The 27,627-nt window shown below is 39.7% G+C and overlaps 1 protein-coding gene and 1 long non-coding RNA gene across 7 annotated transcripts in view; one reads left to right on the plus strand and one right to left on the minus strand.

Moving 5' to 3' along the window:
• Positions 1-1,825: 1,825 nt before the first annotated feature.
• The window catches only part of nf1 (neurofibromin 1), an 81,779-nt gene continuing 55,977 nt past the window's right edge, over positions 1,826-27,627 (minus strand). For all 3 annotated transcript variants that reach the window (XM_023351450.1, XM_023351451.1, XM_023351449.1), the window contains 22 exons: positions 24,783-25,215; positions 24,315-24,655; positions 22,811-23,013; positions 21,647-21,840; positions 21,422-21,562; positions 15,763-16,042; positions 15,400-15,614; positions 15,104-15,165; positions 14,881-15,022; positions 13,601-13,702; positions 12,324-12,464; positions 11,749-11,875; positions 11,392-11,523; positions 10,905-11,040; positions 10,645-10,805; positions 9,794-9,916; positions 9,328-9,446; positions 9,140-9,240; positions 7,197-7,339; positions 7,021-7,067; positions 5,980-6,196; positions 1,826-5,019 (listed from right to left, as the gene is read on the minus strand). In XM_023351450.1, coding sequence (XP_023207218.1) covers positions 4,877-5,019; positions 5,980-6,196; positions 7,021-7,067; positions 7,197-7,339; positions 9,140-9,240; positions 9,328-9,446; positions 9,794-9,916; positions 10,645-10,805; positions 10,905-11,040; positions 11,392-11,523; positions 11,749-11,875; positions 12,324-12,464; positions 13,601-13,702; positions 14,881-15,022; positions 15,104-15,165; positions 15,400-15,614; positions 15,763-16,042; positions 21,422-21,562; positions 21,647-21,840; positions 22,811-23,013; positions 24,315-24,655; positions 24,783-25,215 — 3,703 coding nt within the window. In that variant the 3' untranslated portion in view covers positions 1,826-4,876. The remainder of the gene's footprint in view (positions 5,020-5,979; positions 6,197-7,020; positions 7,068-7,196; positions 7,340-9,139; positions 9,241-9,327; positions 9,447-9,793; positions 9,917-10,644; positions 10,806-10,904; positions 11,041-11,391; positions 11,524-11,748; positions 11,876-12,323; positions 12,465-13,600; positions 13,703-14,880; positions 15,023-15,103; positions 15,166-15,399; positions 15,615-15,762; positions 16,043-21,421; positions 21,563-21,646; positions 21,841-22,810; positions 23,014-24,314; positions 24,656-24,782; positions 25,216-27,627) is intronic.
• On the plus strand, positions 16,904-25,949 carry LOC102232046. Of its 4 annotated transcripts, none has more exons than XR_002754353.1 (4): positions 16,904-19,210; positions 21,777-21,842; positions 25,385-25,550; positions 25,685-25,949. It is a non-coding gene; the product is annotated as an uncharacterized LOC102232046 (long non-coding RNA). The 4 variants fall into 4 exon arrangements; XR_002754354.1 differs by having other exon boundaries at positions 25,390-25,550; XR_312792.2 differs by lacking the exon at positions 21,777-21,842 and having other exon boundaries at positions 17,810-19,210; positions 25,390-25,550.

Consider the following 27,627-nt stretch of genomic DNA (forward strand, 5'->3'; position numbering starts at 1 on the left):
TTGCTAAACTGCAAAGCTAGCTAACACTGAATGAGTGGACCTTTAACCCTTCAACATTCCTCAGAGGGGTTGAGTGGTGGACCCGCACGAGCTTATTACCCTGTGCGCACGTGGGGTCGCACTAACCAGTTTTCTTTCTGAAAACGTTGGTCCAAAAGAGTAAAAACTAAGCAAATATTGTTGCATCATCTTCTCAGACACACCAACTGACCCACACGGTAGGCTCTGCTGTCCAGTCTTTGTTATATATACAAATTCAGTATATTTGTTACTGAATAACACGGTATAGCTACACGGTTTAGGTTTGCGCTGGTTTTGTTCAACGCACACAATGCGCGTTGAAGTTGTGACTGTTATTGAGGTCAGGTGCAGAAATATTAATATCACCCTCCATTAATATCCTACAGGCGGCCCTGGTGAGGGAGACGGTGGGACGTTGTTGGTCAGATTTACCCGACACCCAAAAACATTTATCAACAGTTTTCACTACTTACAGTGTTTCCACACTCGACCGCAGCAGAGGACCGTCTTTGGAAATGGATTCTACTCTAACAAACCCAGCCCAGATTAAGACCTAATTAATTAAATAAGACCTGCAAATATTTTCAAATAATAAAAAAATACATATATTTTAATTTAAATTGAATAGAATAAACAATGTATACATTTGTAATCACAACATGGAAACACACTATAAGGCCACTCACTGCTCCTCCTTTTGTCCATTTCTCTAAATGTGTTTTTCGTGTTTGTATTCGTGTACTTGTTCAAGATTTAAGGTTTTATACGGTGCTACGCGCGGAGCTGCCGCTAGGGGGACGGTGACTCCGACCCCACACGCTCTCCAGCACTGGGTAACAAAAGTTAGCCTGGCTGGTGATACGGCTCACAGAAACCTGGTGGATCTTAAGTTTGTGAGCTAAGTCTTCCTGAACTGGCTCCAATGATAGGAATGTCATATTTAAGAGAGAAAAGAAAATCTCATCAGATCAAGAAACTGCAAGTAAAGAAAACAACAACAACCCTGCTTTAATATGCCCAATATGTGTGATGTTTGCAACTAAAATATGGATACATAAGAAAGAAAAAAAGCTTACTGTTGAAATAACAGATTGAATAGTTTGTGTGTGTGTTACACACAGTGTTGTCTCTGGTTCTAAGGCGCCAAAAGACCATCAGGTGGGCATTGCAAATATGTTAAAGGGGCAGTATTATGTACAATTGACTGTTTTGAGCTTTACATCATGTTATAATGTTATTCTCTCATCAAAAACATACGCAGAGTGTTACTGTGATGCTTTCATGCATGTTTGAGAAATCCTTTAATCTCCCTTGGCAACCATTCGGCTGTGCAAATCGACTGAGAGGGCAAAGCTCCTCCTCTGAGCTGCAGTTTCCATGCTTCCACCTTACAAAGCAACTCCTTCAGACTAGCCAGCAGCAATTAGCAAACACCTGGTGCAGCTGCGCTGCTTCTCAGTGCAACGCTGGTAAAAACACAGTTAAAGAGTTAATAGAGGAGCCATGTTGTGATGACTAATTTCAAAGTGTTGAATTACAAAGTAAAATTTTTAATAAATTTCTACATATACCTAGAACTGAAGGTAACGTAGCTACGTGATTATGCTATAAAATGGCACAAAGTAGCTGGAAAACACATAATACTGCCTCTCAAATAGACCAACATGTTTAGTTCAAATAAAATCACCTATTTATAACAATTGCTTTTTGAATCTGGAAGTGCCAGTAATGCATGCTTAAACAATTTTCATAAAGTCTTCTATTAATAAATCAGAAGTATTGAAGTTTAAAGAAGACAATGTCAGGCACTAGCAGAACCTTTTATTACTAACATTGTAATATGTGTTATGATACAGAAACTACCTGCTTTACAAAAACAAAATGATACAATATCACAGGTATGTACAGTGTAGTAAATATATCATCTCAAATTGTACACAAAATCTTTACAATTATCACACATACTGGATTAAAAACAAAACTCTGACTACTCAGAACATACTCAAGACAGATTTTGCATAACATTAAAAGAACATGCCACATTTGGATTTTTTTTTTTTTCATCTTTACAAAGCCATGACCCATTTAAACTTAGTGCAAGTCATCTGACTGTTTCAGAAGTTCGGCATACATAATCTGTTCTGTACTCAGTCTCACAGAGTTGCCCTCAGATTCTTTTAGGTCAAAGGTGAACATGTTGCATGTTTCAGGAAGAAAGCTGGGCGTGGCGCTTCAAGTGTGTTAGAGCAAAAACTGGGCAGTCGACGATCAGAGCCAGGTGAAGGGTGTTAGCGCTTCCTTTGCTCTCTGCTATGTTACAGCTGTTTCACCACAGCACAGCCTGTCATGAATGCTCAGGCTAGTTAGCATAGCGGATAAACAGCTTTACTGGAACGGTAAGTTGTCCAGTAACTTGTGAACACATTTAGCAGCATGTGCCACAAGGCTGACTGACAGCGCTGAGACCTTTCTGATTGGTTGTTTTTGACTGGGAGCGGTGGATTTCTGCAGATGGCAATAGCAGTTACTGGGAGGGGTGAGGGGTGGGGGGGCTGATCTTTTCACAGATTATGTCTCACAACATGGTGACGGTTTGAACAAATATGTAAAAATAAAAACATTTGGGAAAGTTACATACTGCAGCTTTGACTCGTTAATCTTCATAAAGACACTGCTGTCCTCATAAAGACACTGCTGTCCTCACGGACCCAAAGACTTACATGAACGTGTTTGGGGTTGATGGTTAGAGTTTTAAACAACCCAACATTCACAAACTAAGTCACTCAGTGTTCTTGTGTGAACACTGAGTGACTGTTTCTGTAATTCTGACATCAAACGCTCAGTGATGGGCAAAATGTAACATTATCTGTGGGTCCTAAACTCACATGCACTAATCACTGACAGCTCAGACTAAACCAGATGCACATGTTCCATGTAGAAGTAGCCAAGATCTGTGTAAATGTATAAATGAAAATGGTGGGAACTTGCTTAAACCACAGGTCTCTAATTACACTTGAGTCTCTTAACACGCGTCATGGCAGACTGACTCACACACCTCACAGGGAAACCTTTTCACCTCGTCTTTACAGGAGCTCCCTGCCCGTCTTCATGCTGACAGGGAGCAGTTTTAGAATACCATTTCAATTTTTCCAATCCAAACTCAGCCTTAATGAACATCATACTGTCATGGTGCATTTCTTTAATCTCAACTGCCTCTCTTAACTCAGGCAGGGAAATCTTTTTAGCGTGATGACAGACAGCAGCTACCAGATGCTCGTTAAAACATAAGAACTGAACTAAACCGCAAAACCTGGGTTTCAAACATTTGAGAACACTGAACAATCTGCAGTGGCGTGTTACACTCTCAGTATTATCCTGCCGCAAACCTAACAGCTTTACAGAAAAAGCAGACCAAGCTGAGAGTTTAATGAGACAGTCGTCATATTCCTGGAGACAGTGGAGTGTGAGGGGGAAGTGGTGATGGTAAACGATGGAGCACAAAGCACGGTGAATGTCTTCTATGAGAACATAGAACATGTAGATGTTCTATAAGAACATGTAGATGTTCTCATAGAACATGTAGATGTTCTATAAGAACATGTAGATGTTCTCATAGAACATGTGTGCTGTGCTGTGTTTGCCTGGCCAGTCTCCATGATTATGAATTTGTGAACTTTATTTTGTTTTGGTCATCTTTACGCGTTCTATACACAAGTCAAAAACAAACACAAAGCTGGAAAAAAAAAGAACAAAACAGAACCAACACGGAGATAGATAATAAACAATATCACTATTGTTTACTATCTATAAACAATAGATAATATTGCCTGTCGATGGCACGAAAACAAAAGCAAAGACCAAAAAAAGTTTAGGTGAAAACCAAAACGACTCCCTCCGGGGGTCGGCTGCAGAGGTGTGGGATGCGACGCCCGCAGTTCCCCGGTGAGTCGTTTGGTTTGCTCTGTTGCTAATCGAAGGGGAAAAGCATTTGGAGAGCTACAGATTATTGCCCTTTAAACAAATCTTGAATAACACGTTTTTGCTGCTAAAAATGTATCATTGGAAAAACAGGAAAGCAATGAAACCAAAAATATTTGCAGGTATTTACATGGTTGTATTTTTCATAGTGTTTTGCAATATTAATGGATAAGTGTAAAAAAAAAAAAGAAGATATTTTTGGAAAGTGTTTTGAGAACAGGAAGGTTTGTGTAGCATCATCTACTTCTATAGGAGTAAATAGTGTCAGGCATCGGGGTTAACTGTTGTTTGACCATCATCGCAGGCAGATCATGGCAGCTTGATATGAGTAGCCTGTCTTCATAATTAGTACCTGTTTATTGTGTCCAGCAAGGTTTGACTTTTACTTTACAAAGTGTACATATAGAAAAACACATACAAAGGCACACCATAGAGAAAACAGCAAATTTAGCATAAAGGACTGGATGTACATCATCAGTCTATGTCAAATATGTACAGGATAGAGAGAGCAACTGATATGTCCAAGTGGATCAAGTATGTTGGTCCCATCACACTGCGCTGCTCTCATATTGTGTATCTGACTGACTCAGACCCAGGAACTTCAACCACATGTCCCTCTGTGTCAGTGTCAACGTAACGCTGAAGTGTCCCCGTCGTCACTTCCTGCAGGTAGGAAAAGCTTCCACACAGAACATAGTGCAGATCAGAAGCATCTCTGATACCTTTTGCTGTCAAAGAATAAGAAGAGAAACACCTCCGTTCAGTTCGCACTCCTTTCACTTGTTTTGCCAATGCAGCGAGAATGAAGAACAAGGAGGAACTAGAGTGTAAACAGAGAGCGCAGCGTGAAGGCTGGCGGCTCGGGCTGGAGGGGCACTCAGACTATTTTCTTAATGCTGGGTCTCTTAAAGCTGCCGGCACTGCGCTGCTTCTGGACCTGACTGGCTGACCCGTGGCGAATGCGTCCTCCACTGGACAGAGCAGAGCTGGGGGACAGCTGGACATTCTCCTTATCCACACCTGGAGGAACAAAGAAAGGACAGATGCATTCTACTGAAAACAAAGCGTATGACTCCCACAATGCAAGCTGGATGACCTAAATATAAAACATCAGAGATTAAGTTTATGACAATTCCATCATAAGATCCTTTCATACTGTAAATGTTCAGGGTTACTTAGCCTGGCGCGCGGCTAACTTGACCTTCTGCACATAGTGAGGACAAAACTTCTTAAAATGTCTTCCTCCTGCTTTCTTGGAGTCTAAAGTGCAGCTAAATGTTATCAATTTCGGTTCTGCTGCTGATGAAATATTCCCGCTGTACTTTCACTTTCATCCACTAGAATCTAAAGCAGTGGTCTCTGACCTTAACCCTCTACCCTAACCCTAACCCTAACCCCAGGGAACACTGCCCTGAATGTCTTAGGTGTGTGTCTGTCCCAGAACGCCTGAATCAAATGACTACATGACCTCCTTGATGGACAAAGAAGAAAACATGATGACTTTTATAGTCATGCAAATAGTTTTAAGAATTTATTTTTACAACTTACAAGCTAAATTTTATGGCAAAGTTAAATTCATGAGTAAGCAAGAACTGCAATCACAGCAGCCTTACAACATAAAAGTGAATCCATGAAGCTGAAGGAAAAGGAACAAATCATCTGCTCTGCAGATAATCCCATCATCTCTGCTTTGGCAGATTGTGGAGGCGATCTGTGTTATGTATGCCATCATACCGCGCACCCCTGGAACTTTGACCCCTTTACAGTCGACTTCATAACTACTGTGATGGTTTACCATGTGTATTTGGAGCTCAATAAAACGGAAGATCCAAAAACATTCAGTTGTGAATCCAGTCAGTTGTATATTTTTCTTTATCCAACCAGAAAATAACATTTAAAGGTTAAGGAGGCCTAGACCAAAAAAATATGAAACTCTGAAGCAGGTCTGACTGAGAGTGTGTATTTGTGTTTGGGTCACACCTGGGGAGTGTTGTGATGTGGCCAGTGAGGTCATGGAATTTGACAGGTTCAGATTGGCAGTGATGCTCAGCTGGCTTTGGCTGCTGGGAGGATACGGGGATGTGGGAGTTCGTAGTTGTTCCTCTCCTCTCTCTTCATCGGCTGTGGGCAGGTAGCTGTCGATCAACGCTTCCAAAAACTTGACAATCAGCTCAGCATAGTCTGGGATCTGTGTTTGCTGCAGGGATGGGAAAAAAAAAAGAAAAAGAAGATGAGCGCTTACAATGTGGCCAGTTGGCCCAGTTTAGATTCAGAAAACTATAAAAATATACTTTCTGTTCATCAGAAATGCAGTAAACAATATAACATCAACCAGAAAAAAAAATATGATCCACTTTTAAAGCCAAACAGCACAATGGGATTTGACTCAGTCGTAAAGGAGCAGCCAGCAACAACGTTACTGTTTCTGTAACATTTCAAACCTAAAATTACGTTAGCTCAATTTTTTCTAGATCATGCAATTTATCAACACTTTGTAAGAATACAAATGTTGCTGTGTTGTTCAATCACCAGACCTAATGTTCTATGAAACTTTTGTTTGGTTACAATGATTATGTCTAAAGCTCACAGTTCATTAAAGATGTTATTACAGCCACCAAACTGGCATAAGTTGTAACATAGACGAGGACACAGTAGTCTGATGTTGTAGCTTTGGGGTTGTGGGGTAGCATAGTATCTGCTGAGATCAGCAGATATGTGTGTGTGTGTGTGTGTGTGTGTGTGTGTGTGTGTGTGTGTGTGTGTGTGTGTGTGTGTGTGTGTGTGTGTGTAGAAATGAAATCAAAGTATAGAAATGTAGCTGAACACTGTGCATTTATTACTCACTAAAATCTCCAAAGCAGAAGAGGCGGATTTGTTTTCAGCTTTAGCTGCATGTGAATTTGACAGCGTATGCACTTCCTTCTTTTATCGCTTTACCAACTTAGCCGCACAAGTACTGCATAGCTCTAAGGATGGTCCAGAACAAAACAAAGACATAACAGGAAGAGGAAACATCCATACCTTAGAAAAAGGTCCAGCAAACCTCCACAGCCCATTAAAGCCAAAGCCTGTTAAATGAAAATGAACGAGAGACAGATGACACTGGAGAGCTGACAGTGCAGACGTATCCACTACAGTTCACATGACTATAGAAGACATTCCATCTGTAAACGTGCAAAGACGACAAAATGTCATACTTTGTAAATATGAAGGCTGGTACTGAGGAGGGGATTCCTCGTGGTACACCACGCTCTGTACGATGCCGTGGACGGGGTTCAGGAGGTTGATGTCTTGGCACATGGACAGCACAGTGTTGATCTTGGAGTCCAATAAGTTATAACTGAGGAGTGTACATATAAACATGTGTTACCAATAGAAAGTTGACTATTGAAACGTGGCAAGGTCATAATTAATGCTTAAGAACTTTGTGGTAGAGTAGATGTTAATACATGAGACTGGGAGAGCGGAAAAGATCAGCTTTTTGAAAAGAGAAGTGAAACTATGAGAGGAATAACAATATTATAAATACATAGAACTTGACACAAACTACAGGTCAGACAGTGGGCAGGAACGGACATTTCACTTTGTCCATTAGTGGTTTAAAGTGCATATTGAAGGTTGTTATGAATGGTAGAAAAATATTTTCTGAGGTGAAAGTGTTAATCTGGTTGATGTTCTTCTTCTCTAATTAGCTGGCGAATGTTTCAAAGTGTTGAACCAAAAAGCTCCCTTCTAGAAAAAACCTGCAGCTTGTGTGACGTGACTGGAGGAGAACAGAGCCCAGCAGCGGTGGTCTGACCGCTGAGTTCAAGGAGGTTTTGTTCGTTCAGGTTCGTTTATGTGTGGCTGTTCAGGCCGCAATTGGTCTGGACATGGGGAGGGGAAAAACAAACAAAATTATTTTAGCCTTGGGTGAGATTCATCCAGCTGGGAAGGCAGGATTTCACCACCAACAGTATGTCAACTAACGCGGCGATCTGCAGGGCACACGTCTGCGAGGAGGCTTCCAACGAAAGTGACCTGAATGATTACTAGACGGGATCCAGAAGAATCGACAAAATCAGGCGGAAATTCAGTGCAGTACCCCAATAACCCAGCAGAGGCAGCAAGGGGAAGAAGGACAGCGACGGGGAGCAGAGACAACACAGCCAGAGTCCCAGCTCTGGAAGAAGGGCGGTGGAGAGTTATTACATTTTCCAGAGGCATGAATATTTTTGAGCCTAATTGTATGTATAATTATTATTTATCTATGTTATCTTGTTAGATATATTCTCATGAAAATATCTAAAGATCTGCAGATTTAAAGATAATTTCCAAAATTCTCTTAGCAGTTAGCATTTCCAGGTCTGTTAGCATGTTTTCCATCCCAATATATGCTCTTACGGTAGAAGAGCATATAAGAGCATTTACCTGTTTACCCAGCAACGTAGGCTATTATCATCCAATTAAAATAATGGACTGCTCCTGCAGCCAATAGCAACCCTGAACAGGACATGAGCGGTGGAAAATCGACGGATGGATAAAAACTTGTTTTAATCCATCCAAATTAAATATTTTATGTTTTATCTGCGAGCCAGATGCAATCATCAAAAGAGCCACACCTGGCTCGCGAGCCATATGTTCCCGACCCCTGGTTTAAATGATCTCTGTTCACTATGCTGTCAGTAGTTCTAGGTTCTGGCTCACCTGTGAACCTTCAGTCTTAAACATGTAGCCAGTTTAATGCTCAGGACTGGTCACCACCTCCAGGTCTTATTCAGTGTTTTTAGCCGCACTGTCCGGAACGTTCTCCTCCGTCTACGTCATTAATGGTTGTAGCTAGGGGCGCTATTTTGTAGGCGAAGCAGTAAAGCAGGCTAGATAGAGGCAGCACTAGTACCTCTTATTTTGAAAGGTAAGTTTAGAAAAAAAAGGAAAGAGAGAGAGAAAAAGCAAAAACAGAAAAAAAGACACAATAGTTTTTCTTTTTACTGTATGCAAATGAGGGTGAAAGAAAGTCTAACTTTAATGAGCTTGCACAGCGTGGAATGTGAGAAAGGAACTCAAAAACAAGCATCTCCGGTCAAAGGTCAACTTCATGACAAAGGTCATTTCAAGTGCATGAACTGATCAAGTGAGAAATACAGTATTTTGAACTTACACAACTGGAAAAACTTTAGGAAACACAACACTGGCTTCGGCTAAGTACTCGTACAAAATCCGTTGGTCAAAGTCGTCTGTGGTGTACTTAACCTGGGTTGCCTGAAGAGAAGAAGAAGAACTTGAACAGTAGAGTCACAGTTTGGAGTTGCCACACCATCTCTACAAGGACTGAGCTTGAGAACTCACCAGCACAGTGAGCAGCAGAGCCTGGATTTTCGGGTCAGTCAGCACCTCCTCATCCAGCAGAACATTAGATTCTGATACAGACACCTTTCGCAGGTGAGAATTTCCAATTCTTTGCGTCTCTTTACCAGTAACAAGGAAGATCAGAATTACAAACTGTTTGTTTAGAAAAAAAAAAGAAAACACACCAAAGGGGAATCCACATTGAAAGCAGCGTGATACGTTCTTTTATAATACTGGATGAATTTTGCTAAGACAGAACAGATCACTGCAATTCTGTCAAGTTACAGTATGACCACAAGCATCAGTGTTTGTTTTAAGAAGAGCTTCAAATAACGCTGGGCCTCCTGGGTTGAAGTGCAGGCCCCAAGTGGGTGGGTCAATAGAAAAGAAATGGAATTTTTGTCACACGTCTTACGCTGCCGATGTGTTTGGTGTGGAATTGTGTTCAGTTTATTCGTTTTGTTACCGATCTCGTAGTCGTTTTCTGCTACACGCCTCATCTTCGGGGGGGTCGTCATCCCCGCCTCCATCTCTGGCCTTTTTGGTGCTTTAGAGTCTGATATGAGATGATCAAAGCTCTTCCTAGTACCTGGAATAGACAGTGTATACATTAGACAACCCATCTGAAGAGCCACATGGATTCAATTAGATATAAGTTATATATAATATACATTTACACCAATACACATATGCATACATATGTATTTTGCATGTTTGCCACACTTCAGCGTTTCAGAAAATCAAACCAATTTAAATATTAATGAAATAAGGTAAGGTCATTTTATTTATATAGCACATTTTCAACAACCAGGCAGTTCAAAGTGCTTTACACCAGCTTTACATCGGCATATTCATGTTGGATTGTCTTGGCCCGATTATCGCAGCCTGTGGGTTTTTTTTCCCTGACTGGGAGCGAGAACGCAGCCTGCTGAATGTGACAGGTAGCCAATCAGAAAGCGCGGTGACGTAAGAGCGGAGAGAATCCCAAATAGTTGACATGGCAGCTGAGAGTCCGGTGGACATCGGAGGTGATATGTGGAAATGTTTATTACTATGTGTAAAGGTCATTTTTATATATGTTTATTATATGTGGTTATGTTTATTCAGTTAAAAATGTTAACTACGACAAACCATAACTCACCTCCAAATCATAGTGCAGCAAATAGAGCGGCTGTTCCCGCCGTCTTTTATCAAACGCCTTTTCTTTTTTATCGCTTAAAATGAGCCACAAATGATCACTACTGCTTTTACATCGTCATCCGTGTTTGATTACGGTATATATAATATGGATACTATTATGTGGAAAAGAATAAATACCGAGAAGCTTCTTTGTGTTGGCCTGTGATGGTTGGCCCATGTCCAGGCTCATTGATTTGCGCGTTCGCGGGCTTATCTGGCCCATCGTGGGGTAATGATGAGTAGAAAGGTAGCGCTCTGAAACCTGAGGTGATGTCCATGGCTGAGGCTCTTGCACAGTTCTGAAAATAAAATATTGTGAGCAGACATGCAGCATTTCATTTATTCTGCTTCGGTAGATCAAGGGAGAGAATAGAACAAAGTCCCATTTGTTAACACACCTGCATTTGGGGTTGGTGATGTGACTGGTGTAGGTCTCCATAGGCACAGGGTCCACAGACAGCTCAGAAATAAGCAGTGACTTCCTGTGTTTGAGGCTACATCGACTTCTGACTTCCTCTGACACAGTGAGCAAGGCTGCAGAAAAAGTACATGTAGTAAAAAAGGTCATCTCTGCATGACCAAAATAAGCTGAATATAAAGTGTGGTCATCTTATTTGTGTTTATTCACAGTCTAACAAACCTTATAAGGAAACCACAACAAGGCTTTCAGAACCAAGACAGCAGCAGATGATCTAACCATAGAAAACTGTTGATGCGTACCGAGCAATAACCATTTTGAGCTGCAAGTTCATAGAAGTGCACAACTTAGTGAAACTTTTTCTGTGCTCGGGCCACTTTAGTGTGGGCTTGTCCTCAGTTTTAAAAACAATATCATGTAGCAATGAAGGGGAACATCTGAAGGATGTATTGCATGTTGGTTTTTACCAGCTAAATAAGCCACGCTCTGAGTGTTGACCTCAAACTTGTCACATTTCAAATGTTTGCTTGTTAGAGCCAACAGTGTGTGCAGGATCCGCACTGTCCTCGCCACAGTGGTGGGAGACGGGTGTCTGTAGCCTGCAGGGACAAAAGCAGAACATGACAAATATAGATAACCTGACAGTAGCAAAGAAAACGCCTGTTTGCTCATGAACGACAATTATTCACAAACACTGTGGACGAACTGATCAAAAGTCAAAGCATTTACTCCTAACTTAGGATTTAACTATATTAACGGTTTTTCCAGTGACTGATAAAACGATGAAACATGAGTCAAGAGAGGGAAAATGCAAACGGCCTTACCTTTGAGTAAGTGGCCCACTAATGCAAAGTTGAAGTTAGCACTAAAATTGAGGCCCACAAAATGATCCATCTGCTTACAGTGCCATTCTAAAGGACGCCTAATTTCCATGAAAACTTCCTCTGGACTCTGAAGAAGCAAACAACAGATTTGGTTAAAATCCTCTATATCACCATGTCATCTTTATTAATAGGACTTTTCCATGAATTGTGTACAAGTAGTAAAAATATTGCATTTTAGTATTTCAGTTAATGAAAGGGATTCATGTGAAAATGAAAAAAAACAAAGTTCTGACAAGTAAATCAAAATGCTTTAAGTGTGGGAACATTTCATTTTAATGACTGCAGTAATCTCACAGTCACAACAGAGGAGGAAGAAACATTCTGCTGGCTGAAAACAAGCCAGCAGCTATTTTAAGACAGTCAGTCCTGTTGTTATTTTCATGCATCTATGCATGCAAAAGAAATATAGACAAGTTCTCTGACAATGTTCTCTGTCTTGTGACAAATTTTGACTACGAGGCATCAAAGTATACAGACATTATGACGCCGCTTCTTTCAATCCCTGTGAGCTCTACCTTGTCATTGAAGATCCGCATTGTGTCCAGAGTGTGAAGGTTCTGCTCCAAGAGGGCAGTTCCAGCAGAGTACAAGTTGACCTCATCCAGCTGCAGCACAGCTACTGCCACCCAGAACAGAGCTTTGTGCATCGGAGAGTCCTGCAAACACATCCATTCACACAGGAAGAAAATCATTTGGCAGCAACAATGACAGCACCCCATTACCAACGACTTAAAAAAAATGTCCAAGATTATCATTATCCATAATTCAAACTTCCCAAACTAGGAGGAAATTCTTAGTTTGCAACTGCTCCACTTTTCAATTCAGTTTTCACTATAGTGGAATGAAATATGGGGCAAGGTTTCCGTTGGGTGGTTGGTTCTGAATGAAAGGATATGAGGGTTTATCTTTAACCTGCAAATAGTCACCCTATCAACCTTAATGTTGGTGAGGGCAGCAAAATGTGCAGAGAAACATGGTAGCGCTGATCATTCTGAAAACCATTCGACTGCAAAGCTGTTTTAGTGTCAGCTCATGAACTGATCTTAGTAAAACTGAAGATTTTCTGCTGTGCTACTATCTGGGTGAGGAGATTTATCTGTCAATCTGACTTCTCTGAACAGATGTTGCAGTCAAATAGAACATCTGGCTTTTATACTCTAGGTAAAAATGCTCCTGTGAAACTCTCACCCCAGTGGGGAATATATCTGCCAGCTTATGGGATGGCAAATTTTAACTGTATGTATTGTTTTTGGGATATTCTATTGGTGCGTTCACACCAAAAGCGTCACACGTCAAAAACGCGTCCGACGCTTCAAGTTTGACGCGTGTGCACTTTGAATGCAGACGCTTGACGGTGTGTTAGCACCAGACGCGTTTTGAGCGTCAGGCGCATGTGGTTTACATTCAAAGTCTAAGTGGAGGCGCGTTGAGGTCGCGTCAGTATCACTATAGCCGTTGTTTTCCGTTTCCAGCCTATTTGTTGGACACACTTGATGCATCAACACTTCAAATTGCGCTGCGCTAGTAGCTCGAAACACGCTGTGAGGGGCACTCGACGCACCTCCCCATAGACTGTGAATGTAAACCAGACATGCCTGACATGTTTGGTGTGAATGCACCATAAGTCTTTGTTTAAAATGGGAAGAATATAGTTTAGAGTTCCAATTTAAATTATGACAAAATCTGACCAATGCAAGATCATGAAAACTTGTCATGATGAAATGAAAATAAAGGAAAATTGATGTGGCAGTAGAAATGGCTGAATACAGTGGCAAATGGATCAATTTCATACCTTGCTGAGTAGAGGCTGCAGCTTGGTCAGAGCAATCACAGTGGCCTCAATTAACACTTGGCTGTTGTAATTGTCGGGTCCCTTCAAACAGCTCTCAAGACCCTAAAACAGTCCACAGAAAAGAGGGAGAAACGTCCATGAGACAGAGAACTGACCACACAGGGCAGCACATAAAGTCAGACTCTTTAGGGATGTAGGAGAGACGCCAACAGTCACCATATAAAACGCTTTTAACAACATGTTACATTAAGAGTAAAATATTCTTTCGTCATGAGACTAAAAGTGTTTGGCAATAACAAATACAACATACTGTATAATATAGTATAGTATATAATACTATATATGGTATCTCCCTCACTGATTACATTCAGATATGAATCAAAAACGATAGAAGTAAACCCAGCCACAAATAAGCTTGTTGTCGGTTTTTAAATCTGATGAGGCAGAATTGAGTCATAATAGGAACAAACTGTCACCGGGATCAGAAAACCAATTGTGCAGCTACTCTTTATCTGTTAAAAAACTATCTGGTTGGATTTTCACGACATCACTGACTCTATGCTGCCAACTTGCAATGATTAACAAGCACCGTCTATCAGGTCTATCTGGGCAGCAAAGCAATCAGAAAGAAGACACCGTGACATTCCACTTAATTCTGTCACACTTAGAAAAGAAGAGAAACTAAACATGTCCTCCTCATTGACTTCAGCTCAGTGTTCAATCCAATCGTTACACAGCACCCGGCGAAAAAAATGTCCTGATGTTTTTCACCAGGTGCTGTGTAATGAACATGGTGTTGTCATGTGTTGTCTGGACTGGAGCAGAGTGACTGAGTTGTGTTTTGTAGGTTCAGCATTTCTTTGAGATAGTTGGGGGCATCGGTGTGTGAGGAGGGAAACCTTGAATTCAATCCTGGTGGAACTGGGAGGCCAGTGAAGAGAGAGGAGGATGGAAGTGATATGGTTGTTTGTGCGCTCTCATCAGGATCCTAGTTTTGGATTTACTGGAGCCTCTGCAGGTTCTTTCTAAGAATCCTAGTGAGAAGTGCTTTGCAGGAGTCCAGTAAAACACATTTCAAGGTAGCCTATGGTTTTGGTTGCCTACATTACAAAACCTAGCAAATCATTTGAAGTGGGTAGGAAAATGGACTCATTTAATGATTAAGTCAAAGTTTTAAGGATTGGTTCGTGCTGCAGTATGGTCATAACTTTTGGGTTGCTGCAGCACGGCATGATGATGGATCAGACAGCCGAATGGGACGTTACTGTGACTGATCTTACTCGGTCTATGCTGAGCAAAGGGCTGGCTTTGCTGAGGATCCGGATGATCTGCTTGATCTGGCCATGAGTCACCCTCTTGCTGATGCACCCAAAGACCACCAGGGCTCTGGGCTGAAGGGAGGGGTTGTACTGGAATGCAAATCTACAACCCAAGCACAAAGATTAGATACCTTAACTTAAGCAAAACTATATACATAAGAAAAAAGCTTAAAGAGGTACATACTTTTGAGCAAGCTCTGTCCACTGGTCTAACCACTTACAAGTTGGGATGTCTCTCATACAGGCCTGGAGTCAAAAGAGAGAAACAATGCAATAAGCATACATGTAGCTATGTGCTCTTGAAGAAAAGTTGTAAAGTATATGTAAACAAAACTATTGCTGTGGCAAACAAAAGGATAAAATGAGAATAAAAAGAAATATGGTGGTGAATATTTATTCAAAAAACATTTCCTATGAGAATCAACCACTATGACAAAGAGACAGAGTCCTGCTTAACAGATGCATAATTATCTGTCTGACCTCCATAATCTCCAGTAAGGCCTCAGTTACGGTCTCCAGAGAGGACAGAGCGAAGGTTTCCCTCTCGTAAGAACCTGGTGAGAAGGAGCGGTCCCTGTAGCTGGAGCGGAAGGCGATGACGGCGGCTGATTTGACTTTGCTGATGCCAAACAGCAGATAGAACTTTGGCAACGAAAATTCAGTCAGGCTCAGTCTCAGAACCTGCTTCGTCTCCTCTGCAATTATTTAACACAACAATACAAGTTTCTTACTTATTAGTTTGTGTATTTTGCACATTTTTTAGACTGATTTTTACTTCAGGCCTTGACTTTAGAAAAGCTTTCAATATCTAAAAAACAGCAGACAAAGATGATTGCTGCTTACCACTGAAGCTGAGCTGTGAACAGGTGCACAGGGAGTGGATGATGTTGATGACTAAACCATGGGTAGAGGCTCTAAGGGACAGCGGCCCGGTGGCTACTAGTAGCGTCACTACATGGAACAGGTATGGCAGGTGGGCTGCAACATCCAGAGAGTTGTTAAAGGACAACATGAGCATGTAGCGGGCCAGGATCGCAATGTCATCCCACATGAGGTGCTGCTCCAGCGTAGGAGTTGGTGACAGGCACGTCTTGTCTATGATCTTACACATTCGACCAATAACCTGCCAAAGAAAAGGCCAATAATTAAACCTTCAAAATCATGAACAGGAGCAGACTGCCTCATGTAGTTACTTTGACAGTTGAGAAAAAACCCAGAACCCAGAAACGTCCTGCTGTCAGGCAACTGTGGTACCAACTGTGCAGCCCAGTTAAGAATTCCATTAAATTAAATGGAAAATGCTTAAGAACAGAAACTACATAAAAATGTACATTTTTATCCACTTATAATACGCCACAATATCCTATGATTTTTTTTAAATGTATTTTTAAATGACAATCCCTAACAAAGGCCCAAATCAGCTTATCCTCAAGAAAAAGAAAAAAAAAAGGACCAGGTCTTATTTGTTGGTTGAAAACTGCTGTACAAGTCTGATGTCATTTCATGTCTTTCCATCACTTGTTATATTTGCATGTCGATACTTAGAGAAAGAGGTTATTTACGGGATAACTCAGCTCAACGTTGGGCTATATTGATAATAAATTCTCTGGAAAAAAAGTGTCAGTGAACATTATTTGTTGTATGAAGAGTTTCTTCTGTGAGAAAGAAATTAATTCACAAGTTTGATTTCCCCAATTTAACTAAAGAAACTAATTTTATTAATTACAATAAAAACAAATTATTAATTGTTATTAATGACTACATTAGTCAAATATTTGTGCAAATTTTGATTCTCAACAGTGTAAATGTATGTTCACTTCATATGTGCCATGAAGAAGCCATTTTGTCAGATTAAAAGGACCCTTTTAAAATAACCTTTAAGTAAACATTATAAGACAATCTTTTTTTTTTCAAAAAACAAAAAGGTAGCTCATACATATATAATAAATAAATAAAATACATTACATTTACGTTTAACTAAGTCAACATTCTGGTTTTAAAAATATAGATTTTTTTAATCAGTCTAATGTAATATTCCAATTTTCAATGTCATGTTTTCAAAATCATCAATAAATGATTTGTTATTACACACCTCTGTGTGTAATAATCTGTATGTGTTTCCAGGACCTTCCAGGATAAAGTTTCTGAAATAAATGGGCTTTTCAATAAGATTCTAATTTATTGAATGGGTCTGTGTTGTAAAATACTTTAAAAGAATGTTGAACTAATAAAAACAAATGTGAATACACATTAAAGACGTGCGGTAAATGATGCACATGACAATGCAACAGTTCTTCCATCTGAAGAAGAAAAAAAGAATTGATTCAAATCTTTGGTGACAAAGAGTTCAAGGCCGGCAGACAATGCTCCACTGTGCTCAGCACGTCCTCCTGGCATGACAACAAACAGTAAGCCATTAGATAACACTAGAGTAAAGCCTCATGTACAGCCCAGTGGTTACATACTGTCGGTATTATAGCCGATATATATATATTAATATATATATAGAACTTATATATATATTACTCTCTAATCTAGCTGATAGAACTTATAGTAGAAATGGGAAAATTCCTGAATCTGAAAATACAAATCAATTTAAAACCTGAACTGGGCCCATAAAATACCATTAGAATTCCATGTTTACATAAACAGGCAGTTTTTGGCTTTTTACTGTATTTTACACACACAAAAAATCATCACTATCAACCAGTACATTGACACAAAGCCACTGATCCTTTGTGCACATGCAGCCCAAGAGCTTGTGAAGAAATTTTTCCTCTAAAATATTTTAAAACATTTAATCTATCGATGCTGAAAGCATTAAATCTAATTTAATATCATTATCATTCTCAATAATTAAATGTTCAAATCCTTGATCTATGATCTGTGATCAAATTCAAGCATTTTTTTTAAGATTATAGGTTTGTGTGAGTATTTTCTATAAGGTCTTCCAATATAATTACCTAGTGATATTTTTAATTTCCTCTCACCTTCTATGTTTTTTACAAACACAGTGGGCTGCTGGCTGACTGCCACAGCGCCTCTGCCACCGGATTTAGCAAGTTTTCTTGAGGAAAACTCTGTAGAAGCGTCATAAAAAAGTTTACTTTTAAGCGTCGTCCTAGAGGAAGACGGCGTGCCCTGAAGCCGATTCCACAGCAGAGTAATCTGTTCACCGAAGTTACATCTTGCTGTGGCTTCTGTTTAACTGCGACACCTTCCCTGAGGGGGCTGGGTGGAGGTATTGCTTCCAGTTAATTAAACGTTTTACCCCGTGTTTCTGTGGCTAACCCTGTCTAGAGATGCTCCAATCCGATAATGTTGAAAAAAAGTCTAGAATGGATATTGGTGACAATGTGTCTGACCCATAAGAGCTGATCTATTCAGTCTCATTCTATGCTCTGTGCAATATAAATAAGAAAAATAAAAGCCACACACCTCCAGAATTAAGTTTTTTTCCCTTTATGTTGAAACAATTGCCTTTATTTGAACATAAAAGTTATGGGGTTTTTTTTAAATAGTGCCCCCTTGTTCCCTCTTTGTGTTCTGTTTTTGTTTTGTTATAAATAGAAATTGTAAAGAGAAGGAATTTTATAACTGATCACAGACTGGAACTGTGACCTCGACGTGGAAACAAGCTTTTCTGTAATCTTCTCAAAGTTTCAAAAATAAAGAATATAAACAAAAAGGATTATGTGTTATTGCAAAGGCAATTTCAAGTTAGGTGGTCCAGGTGTGTTTTTTGGACAGGTCAGACAGTCGTTGATCTGTTTTCACGTTGGCCAGGATTCTCTTGTAGAACGGAATCTATTTTGCTGCCTACAGGAAGTCGCATATATCTTAACTGAGCCTTAGAATTAGAGTTAATTCAAACAATTGCTGACTTATTCTAAGACCACCACAAAAAACTTGTCTGAGGAAACTGTCTACATACTGTGTATGTATTTATCGCTGTCCAGGTGGGATGGTATCAGCAACCATTGCAACAGTTTGGTGAAGCCACTTCAAACCCGCAGCAGAGCAGCAGCACAAACCAAACACTGCCTGCCATTTCTTAGGCAACAGTCTTCACAATGACCACTATTCAAAGTAGTACTGATGTGTGCCATAATAGGAGCCAGGCCCAGAATTTTCTATTGTGTCTGCCTGTGTATGTTGTGTTTGTTTATCTGGGCAGCAGGCTGAAATTGACACAAAGCACACAGATGATGGATAGTGAGTGGATGAGTTTTTCTTTTTGCTTTCTGTAAGTCACGAGGAATTGACTGCTTTGGAATTGCACTTCTACCATGTAAGTAACGATTACAATTCATGCAGACTTTTCACAACAAAACTTCCAACATTGTATGTAAGCGCTGTGTTCCGTGACGAGTTCTGTCTCCAGTCTTTTGGGATGAAAATTTTAGTTGTTTTGACATCTTAAAATAACCTTAAGTTAAACTTTGTGTGTGTTTTTAAAAAAAATCAAACTAAACAGTTCATATTATGTATGGCCGCAAAAAAAAAACATTAGCCAAAAGAATTTTTAGATAAGTCTACAAATAAAATAACTAGTAAAATAGATTGTTTCGTTTAGCCACTAAATATCTATGAACAAGACGCCTCCTGGATTTACTGTCACCAAATTAATGTTTAATTTTCTCTGAGCCAGCAGAGCAGGGATGCAAATAAATAAGAAACTAGATTGAAAGTGAAAAACTAATTGTTTCACAAACCATGAGGCTCTCTATAGACAGCACAATTCTTAGTATATTTTAGCAACCATAGAAAAGGCATGGAACATACAATATATATATATAAAAAAAAACATATGTAGGTTTTAGCAATCACCACCCATTGTAGCAATTCTGCTATGGACATTTCACAATGATTCATGAGCGTAACATGATAGTTTGAGACATTGAGAGAAGTTGCACTAAACAGCAGCAGTCTTCTTCCAATGACCTTCCATCTTTCCAGATTCTATATCCTCTGTGGTGAAGAGAGTTGAAAGTCCATCAGAATAAAGTCGAGCATCGTGCGTTTATCCTATTGGCCTAATGTTGGTATACAGAAGCTAATTCTAAAACTACTTCCACCTCTACATGTTTGCAAAAGATAAGCAATCAACTTCCACTGCACAATGTCTATTTCTTAGAAATGAGATATTTTATGACTTAATAAAGTAAACTTCAATTGTCAAACTCGGGTGGGTGAGGGGGAATCAGGGCAGCTTCTATAGAGACTCTAACATCTGATCAGCTGCTTCAAACAGCAGGTCAAGGCAACTTCTTCCAAAATTTCCATGGAAATGTTTAGAACCCCACCTGGTTTGGGGTGGATCAAGGCCTGCTGGGTTTTGTTCCAGGGAGATTTAGGACTGATTAAAACAAAGGTAAAAGAATATCCCCAGAAAATATTCATGCAGGAGGAACCGGATATTTAATTCATCCCATAACCTTCCTGAGTTTCAGTGTATAGAAAAAAAGCAACGAGTGACAAATCCAGCTAGTTTCTCTGGTTTGTTGGATACTTTGGCGATAAAATGGGGAAGCACTGTTCTAGCAAACGGTGAGAGTTGCTGTGAGCATCAGCCGATACTCAAAATCAAAGGACCTGAAAGCAAAGAAAAAACCTGGACAGAACATCCCTATTTTATTGTCATTGCACAAAGACACAAAATTGAAATTGGCAGTGAAATGTCACTGATTGGCTATATATTGTCATTGATTGATCCATAAACATTAACGTTGTTTCCACATATCAACTTGACAGTTCTCCATCTCCGATGTCCACCGGACTCTTGGTTGTACCATGTCAGCGGTTCTTTATTTGGGATTCCCCTCCATGTTTAATTCACCATGCTTTCTGATTGGCTACCTGTCACCGTCATTCACCATGCTTTCTGATTGGCTACCTGTCACCGTCATTCACCATGCTTTCTGATTGGCTACCTGTCACCGTCATTCTCGTTACCAGTTGGGGAACATCACACACTCTGCGATAATCAGCCCGAGAAAATCCCACATGTTGAATATCCCAGATTTTAGATTGGAATGGTCCCGATGTTCTACTGACTGGACCAGATCAGTCTTAACGCACAACACACAGCAGGATGATTGGTTACGATTATCCTAAGCAATAACATTAAACGTTCAAAGATTTAAATCTTTGAAACTTACTGGATGATCATTAAATGATCATTATAAGAAGCATAATTATTAGGATTATGCACACAAACACTGATCTGTGACTGTTCATTGCAAAATGTGCCACATTATTATTACTTTTTTTTAAAGAGTTACTTCTGCATTTAGTGTCAGTGTAATAATGTTACATGATGAAACTATTACAAAATTTGTTCAAGGATTTTTAATAATTGTTATGTAACATTTTCTAATTATTTGGTTAATGTAGTTTAAATTACTTTTTATTACATTTTGGAGGCCAGATTTTTATTACATTATTGAAAAATGCAGCACTACACATGACCAACACTCTTCTGATTTGTGGAGAATCTTACCTTATTGGACACCAGTTTAACATTCCCTGAAGCCAGAGCTACAGCAGTATCAGCCATGACCTCTGCCTTGATGGAGCCCAGGCCTCCTGTGGCACTAGTTTTGATAAAGCTGTCTAACACCACATCAAGCAGATCCGTTATCTAAAAATAAGAGAAATGAGTCCCAAACTGACAGAACCTTGATGGAATGAAAAGAGGTTCTCCATTTCTTGGGTTGAAACTCACTTGGCCCAGGCTGCCCCAGATCTTGGCCTGGATGGAGGGATACATCTGCTTTTCATTTATTGTCATTGTGATAAGTTTGTCCAGGATGGCTGTGACACGCTGACGTTTGGCATCGTCATTATGTTTGCAGAAGCGGACCAAGTTTAGAAGCCAGGGTGTCATGTACTCCAGGCAGAGATGCTTGAGCTCAATACCTGTAAGAAAACATTTTGAACTTCTGCTTAACGTCCACAGAAAACACAAGTATTTACTATGAAATATTAAAACCTTTCTTGACATTTTCCCCTTTTCTTGAGACTTTTGAGCCTTCCTTAAAGTCCTGCTATCCACTGTAACTACAATTGCCTTCCAAATCATATAGTTACTGCATGTAGATTTAGGGCATGTTAAGAGTTGCAAAAACTTTTACATCTAATTTTAAAAAACATAAAAGATAAAGGACACACTTGTGCATTAATTCTATAAAGTGGGGGTCTCCCTGCAAACTATTAGGTATCACTAAAGCACAAAAATGCCATGACAACCACACCACGGTTTAGCACAAACTAAGCTTCAAAGCATTGTAAGAAATACCTCTGCTATCTTTGGATGCCCTGCAGGGAGGTTCTTCATTAATTACTACTCTGATACTTTACACAACATTTACATTTACTGACAATATGGCAAACATAGGCACTTGAAGAATGAAGCAAGTGAAGCAACCAGTTTTATAAGTAGGTGAGAAGCAAATTTATGATTTTGCTTCCCCACTTTTTGACTCCCAAAAATAAGATCCCTTTTCTATCTATCTATCTATCTATCTATCTATCTATCTATCTATCTATCTATCTATCTATCTATCTATCTATCTATCTATCTATCTATCTATCTATCTATCTATCTATCTATCTATCTATTAAAAAAACTAATAAAAATAAATGCTAGAGATATTTGTAAATTTCTACCTATACTTTGAGTGTGTTCAGTCCGACACACTCACTTCAGAAATTCAGAATTTAATCTGAATAGAATTAAAATTCATTGTCAGCTTCAGTAGAACAGAGTCTTTGTGAATCCATTGCCTTGCAGCATTCACTCCTCCTGGACCAGCAAATTGCTTACATTGTGTCAAGTGTCAAATACCTACTTCAGGTAAATGTCATGCTAAGTGTGTAGTGGTCTTACTGGATTTGCTGAAGCCAGAAATGCATTCCTCCAAGAACTCCAGTGTCAGATGCGGCTCATTTGCAGCAAGGGTCTTGCTGATGGAGACAATAAAAAGTGTGTTGTTCGCTGGAATACAGAGACCGGATGTCTCCAACAGCTGTCCCTCTATCTTTAGGTTAAATGTGCAAGTCAAAGCACAGAGGAGATTGTAAGCTGCAGACCTGGATGTGGAAAGGACAATGAGTAATATCTGGTCAGGTCAAGTATTTCTATACAAAGTACAGCTGGTTTTAATTAAATTCAACATTGACTGTCTTTGTCACACAGATCTGTGCCTCCTGGTCTTTGTTCCATTAGGAACACAGTCATACATGGATCAGCCATGCTTTTGGAGCTCAATTAGTTTAATGTTGACAAGCAACTACGGCTGTTGTAAACGACTATTTTAGTAATCGAGTATTCTATCAATTACTCTGATGATTAATCAAATATCAAATAAATTGATCAAATTAAATACTGGTAAATACTACCATAATGGCAGTATTAATATCAGATATCAACATTGGCCCAAATTTTCAGATTTGAGCATCCCTAACAATTACTTTTTTGTAGTTTAGAATATAACTTGTAATAGCTCACTTTTTAAGTTAACCTGGACAAAAATTATACAAAATTCTGAAATTATATTTAATTTAATAATAAAAAGGCAGGCTCACAAAGATAATTCAAAACAAAAAAGTCTATACTCCAGTTGTTAGTTTCTGTTTTCACCTTTAGGCAATTTAATAGGTGAACTCTCACTTTGTCCAACCATTTATAGCTTTTGTGTCCATGTGAACGACTGAACTTGGCTCCTCTGTCACACACAGTAACATATCTATCAGCTATGCACTGCCACGATGCACTCTGCCACCCATTTGTTGCGACCGACATGTGTTTGTAAATTTATTTTATGTTTGTCTGTAAAGCTAATGCTACGTTAAGCATCAACTGCAGCACAGCAGCCCGGAGTGTTGTGTCTATCCGCTCCACCTGTATAAACACACCTGCTGGGTTCATCCTGGACCAGCCACTAGGCAGCAGCTCCAGGAGGAGACAGGCTATAGCATTCCATGCATCGCGCCAGTCATTTGAAGGATGCCTTTTGGCCTCCCAAAAAACGATAAAACCCCGAACATTATCAATAATCAATGAAATCCCCCGGACCGAACTTGAAAATCGGATGTTATGCTGCTAGCACTGAGCATTTGCCAACAACTCAGGCAGAAATAAGAGCGTTGCGCAACACAAATAATTACCCAGCCGAAACAAATAATAAAACGCTTTAAAAGAACTGTTTTTATTATTTATTTAAATAAATAAATAATAAAACATAATTTAAAGACGCTACGAGGCAGATAATTTCCCTTGAGGAATTTTAGTAATCGAAGAACTCGAATGATTCGAGCAATCGTTACAGCCCTACAAGCTACTGCGTTTTATGAGAAAATGATTTTTGGCTTGAAGGCCTTGAGCTACCTACCGGAGACTTGGATCAGAACTCCCCAGGTTGAGCAGAGCAATGTTGAGAAGAGTCCCGGGGACATCTTTTGGACGGATCTTTGTGTGCTGGGGAATTGAGTCAGGCTGAGACAGCTCCCAGCGAGTACGGATATGAATTATGGACTGGACAATGGCATCACACTCTTGGTGCATGAATGTGAGAGGTGTTCCCTGATTGGCCATGGTAAGAGTAAACTGACTCTCATCCACCAGGCAAATTTCCTCAATCTCTGAGGCATAATAAACATCGTTGAGAAAGACGGGCTGGCCAAGCACCCGTGTCCGCTCAGCTGAGGTTACCTGAACTGCTGTGGAACCCACCTGAGGGGTAAAATATATTCATAGTTTTCAGAAATCCTGTCCTTGCTGCGTCCTTAAGAATGACCTAATTCTTGCTAGTTGACATCAACAACATTAGAGGAAATCTAACTTTTCATTGCCACCATACCTTTATTGAAACTTTGGTGTCTTTGTGAGCCAGCTTGAGGGCATTGTGGAACACTTTGAGATCTTCTTCCAATGTCAAAGTGGCTGCTGGGAGTTTCTGTTGGTCTTGTTCAATGTGTTCTGCCAACTTGGCTGGAGAGTCAATAAACTGCAGGCGCTTGCTCCCCTTAAGACCAGTCAGAAGCCTCTCATGATACTTGGTGTACTCCCTCACCCAAGTGTTGCAGTTGTAGACATAAACTGCTGCCACATTCTCATACGCAAAGCCAGGAAAGACCACAAACCACTTGGATAGAAAGTCAGTCTTGAAGCGATTGCTTGGTCCAACATGAGTTAAGTCTACAACTATCTCATAGGGCTTAGCGTAGTAAGGTTTGAGGGTGAGGAGTACATGGTAGATGAGCAGGTCACCATTAATTTGGCCTGTTTTGAACCTGAGGAAAGACAAAAATAGATATGGTAAAATACACACTTGGGTTTTTCTGTAATAAATCATCAGACCTGTACTCTTTAGATAAAACAAACACACAAATATACAGATGACACAAAGCATGCTTTGAAACATCAAGTGTCTAAAAATACTGATGCTTTTGCTTCTTTAAGAACAGCTCTTCAGCCTCTGTAGCTCGGACCTGACACCCTGAAATAAGCTAAGCAGAGAAAAAAGCCAAGTGCAAAGGTCGAGAGGACCATTCACAGCAGTTCTCAAGTCTGCATCAGTTCATTCATCTCTCCGTTTCAACACATAGGTCTCTGGAAACTACCTTATGTAAGTATTGAACTAGAAACAATGCAAAGAATTTAAAGCAATGATAGTTGGTAAGAAGAAAATGTAAAAATGATGCAAAGATAACCAAAACAGGGTTGTAATTTTGTTCTGTATTACAACATTCTTTTTTTCAGAACATGATGAAAACCACCAGAACTCTGTGCCTGTTTCTGCTGTTCCTGCTCCACCCTGCTGAAGCAGACCCAGCTCTTTCAACTACCACCATGGATTTACCCACATCCCAAGACCAAACAGGCAGCCCAACATTTACAGCAGAGTCCCACCTCACAGCAACTTACCATGAAAACCCAGCTGTTGCAGTCAACGCCACTGGTGGCGACTGCTTAATTGACACTGAGATGGGTCTCATTGCCATTGGTTCAGCAGGAGGATTAATCCTCTGCTTACTGGTTACAACATCTGTGCTTGCATGTCAGATCTGTGTCCTTCAGCACCGGGTCTACATCCCCCGAAGTCGCCGATCTAACACGGACATAAGTGGTACTCACTACTGGGAAGCAGATCAAACAGAGATAGAAGGGCTGGTTGGCCCGTGTGATACTACTGTTATGCTAGAGGAGGTGAGAACAGACGGTACGACTGACATACAGGAGGCTAAGAAGGAAGCTTGGGCAGGACTTGATGAAGGGAAAACAACTTCTACTGAACCTGAAGAAAGAGTCTTTCAGATCCAGAGCTCCAGTTCTAAGGATTCCTGTTTGGAGGTCCCCAAGGATTTGGAAGACATGCCTCTTGTTGTATAAAATGGTAACTCACTCCTGTCTAAGCATACCAAATTTGTTATGTTGTCTTTATTCTTATTTTTTTTAGAAACTAAAGTTATTGTAAAACGTAAGGCTACTTAGATATTAAAAAATTGGGATTACCTTTAGAATTTATGATTGATTTAAATTTAAAAAGAAACCAATAAACCAACACTGAGATTATAAATTGTACAGTTTTTGAAAAAGTTTAGCTGTGTCAAAATAGTTTTTTCACTAACAGATTCAAGTTCAAATATGAAAAAAGTGTTTATACACAAAGCAAAGTTTGATGTTTGAGCTGTATGATGCTACAGAACTACTTTTGGTCACTATCAATTAAACAAATAAAGGAAAAAGAAAATACTGAAAACAAAGAAATAAGTATGTGAGATACTCATGTTCATAAAATATGAGAAATCTGAAAGAATATTTTAAGATTTCAGTTAGAACAGAGTTCATCCAGGCCAAATTAGGAAGAATTATTTTGACATCCCAATGTGTGCAATTTTAATCAAAAACTTCATGAGATTGTGGAAGAAAACAACACATTTTTCCTGTGTTCATAACAGAACATCCTGTTTGTAAAGTGACCTTTAACCTCATCTGACAGTCAATAAGTGCTTTAGAGTGTAACTCTTATTCATACTTTTTCAAACACACTTATGCAGTTCCTTGTGGAAGCATTCATGCCACTTCACAATTATGCAGTACTTTGTCTGGTTCTCAAATAAATCCTAATAAAATAAGGTTTGTGACTAAAACGTGACAAAATATCAACAGTTCAGGAGACAATAATATAACATGCATTCTCTTCAGATAGCGCTTTTTTTTTTTTGAAGTCTCCAGGGTAAAAGGGTAACGGTATGGATCAATGGAAAGTTTGGGGATCGGTACCAAATTAGAAAAACTTGAGATATGAAATAATATTGGTGAATGTCACAATAATGATATGATTTGTGATAAATAAATCATTTTTAAAAAAGCCTTGCAATCTTTTTGCTTTGAGTTCATAGCACACATAGACTCTGGATAATGTGTGGTCTTTACATCTTCTGTATGAAAAAAGAAAAACATAGCACATAAATAATTAAGAGTGCACCAATTGTAGTTTCCTGGCCAACAGCCGATTACCTATCTTTAAAAGCCCTGACCTGCCAATTCCAATTTTGGCTCATAGCAATAGTTTTCTCTGAAATGTTGCTAAATATAGCAATTCAGTCGCCGAGTTGGCAACAGTGGGGTGACTATTGTTAACTGCAAACGTCCAGACATGACCTGGTGGGCCAGTCTGTCAGTCATACCTCTAATCGGAG

This window comes from Xiphophorus maculatus, chromosome 18 (assembly GCF_002775205.1).
Source record: "Xiphophorus maculatus strain JP 163 A chromosome 18, X_maculatus-5.0-male, whole genome shotgun sequence".
Lineage (NCBI taxonomy): Eukaryota > Metazoa > Chordata > Actinopteri > Cyprinodontiformes > Poeciliidae > Xiphophorus > Xiphophorus maculatus.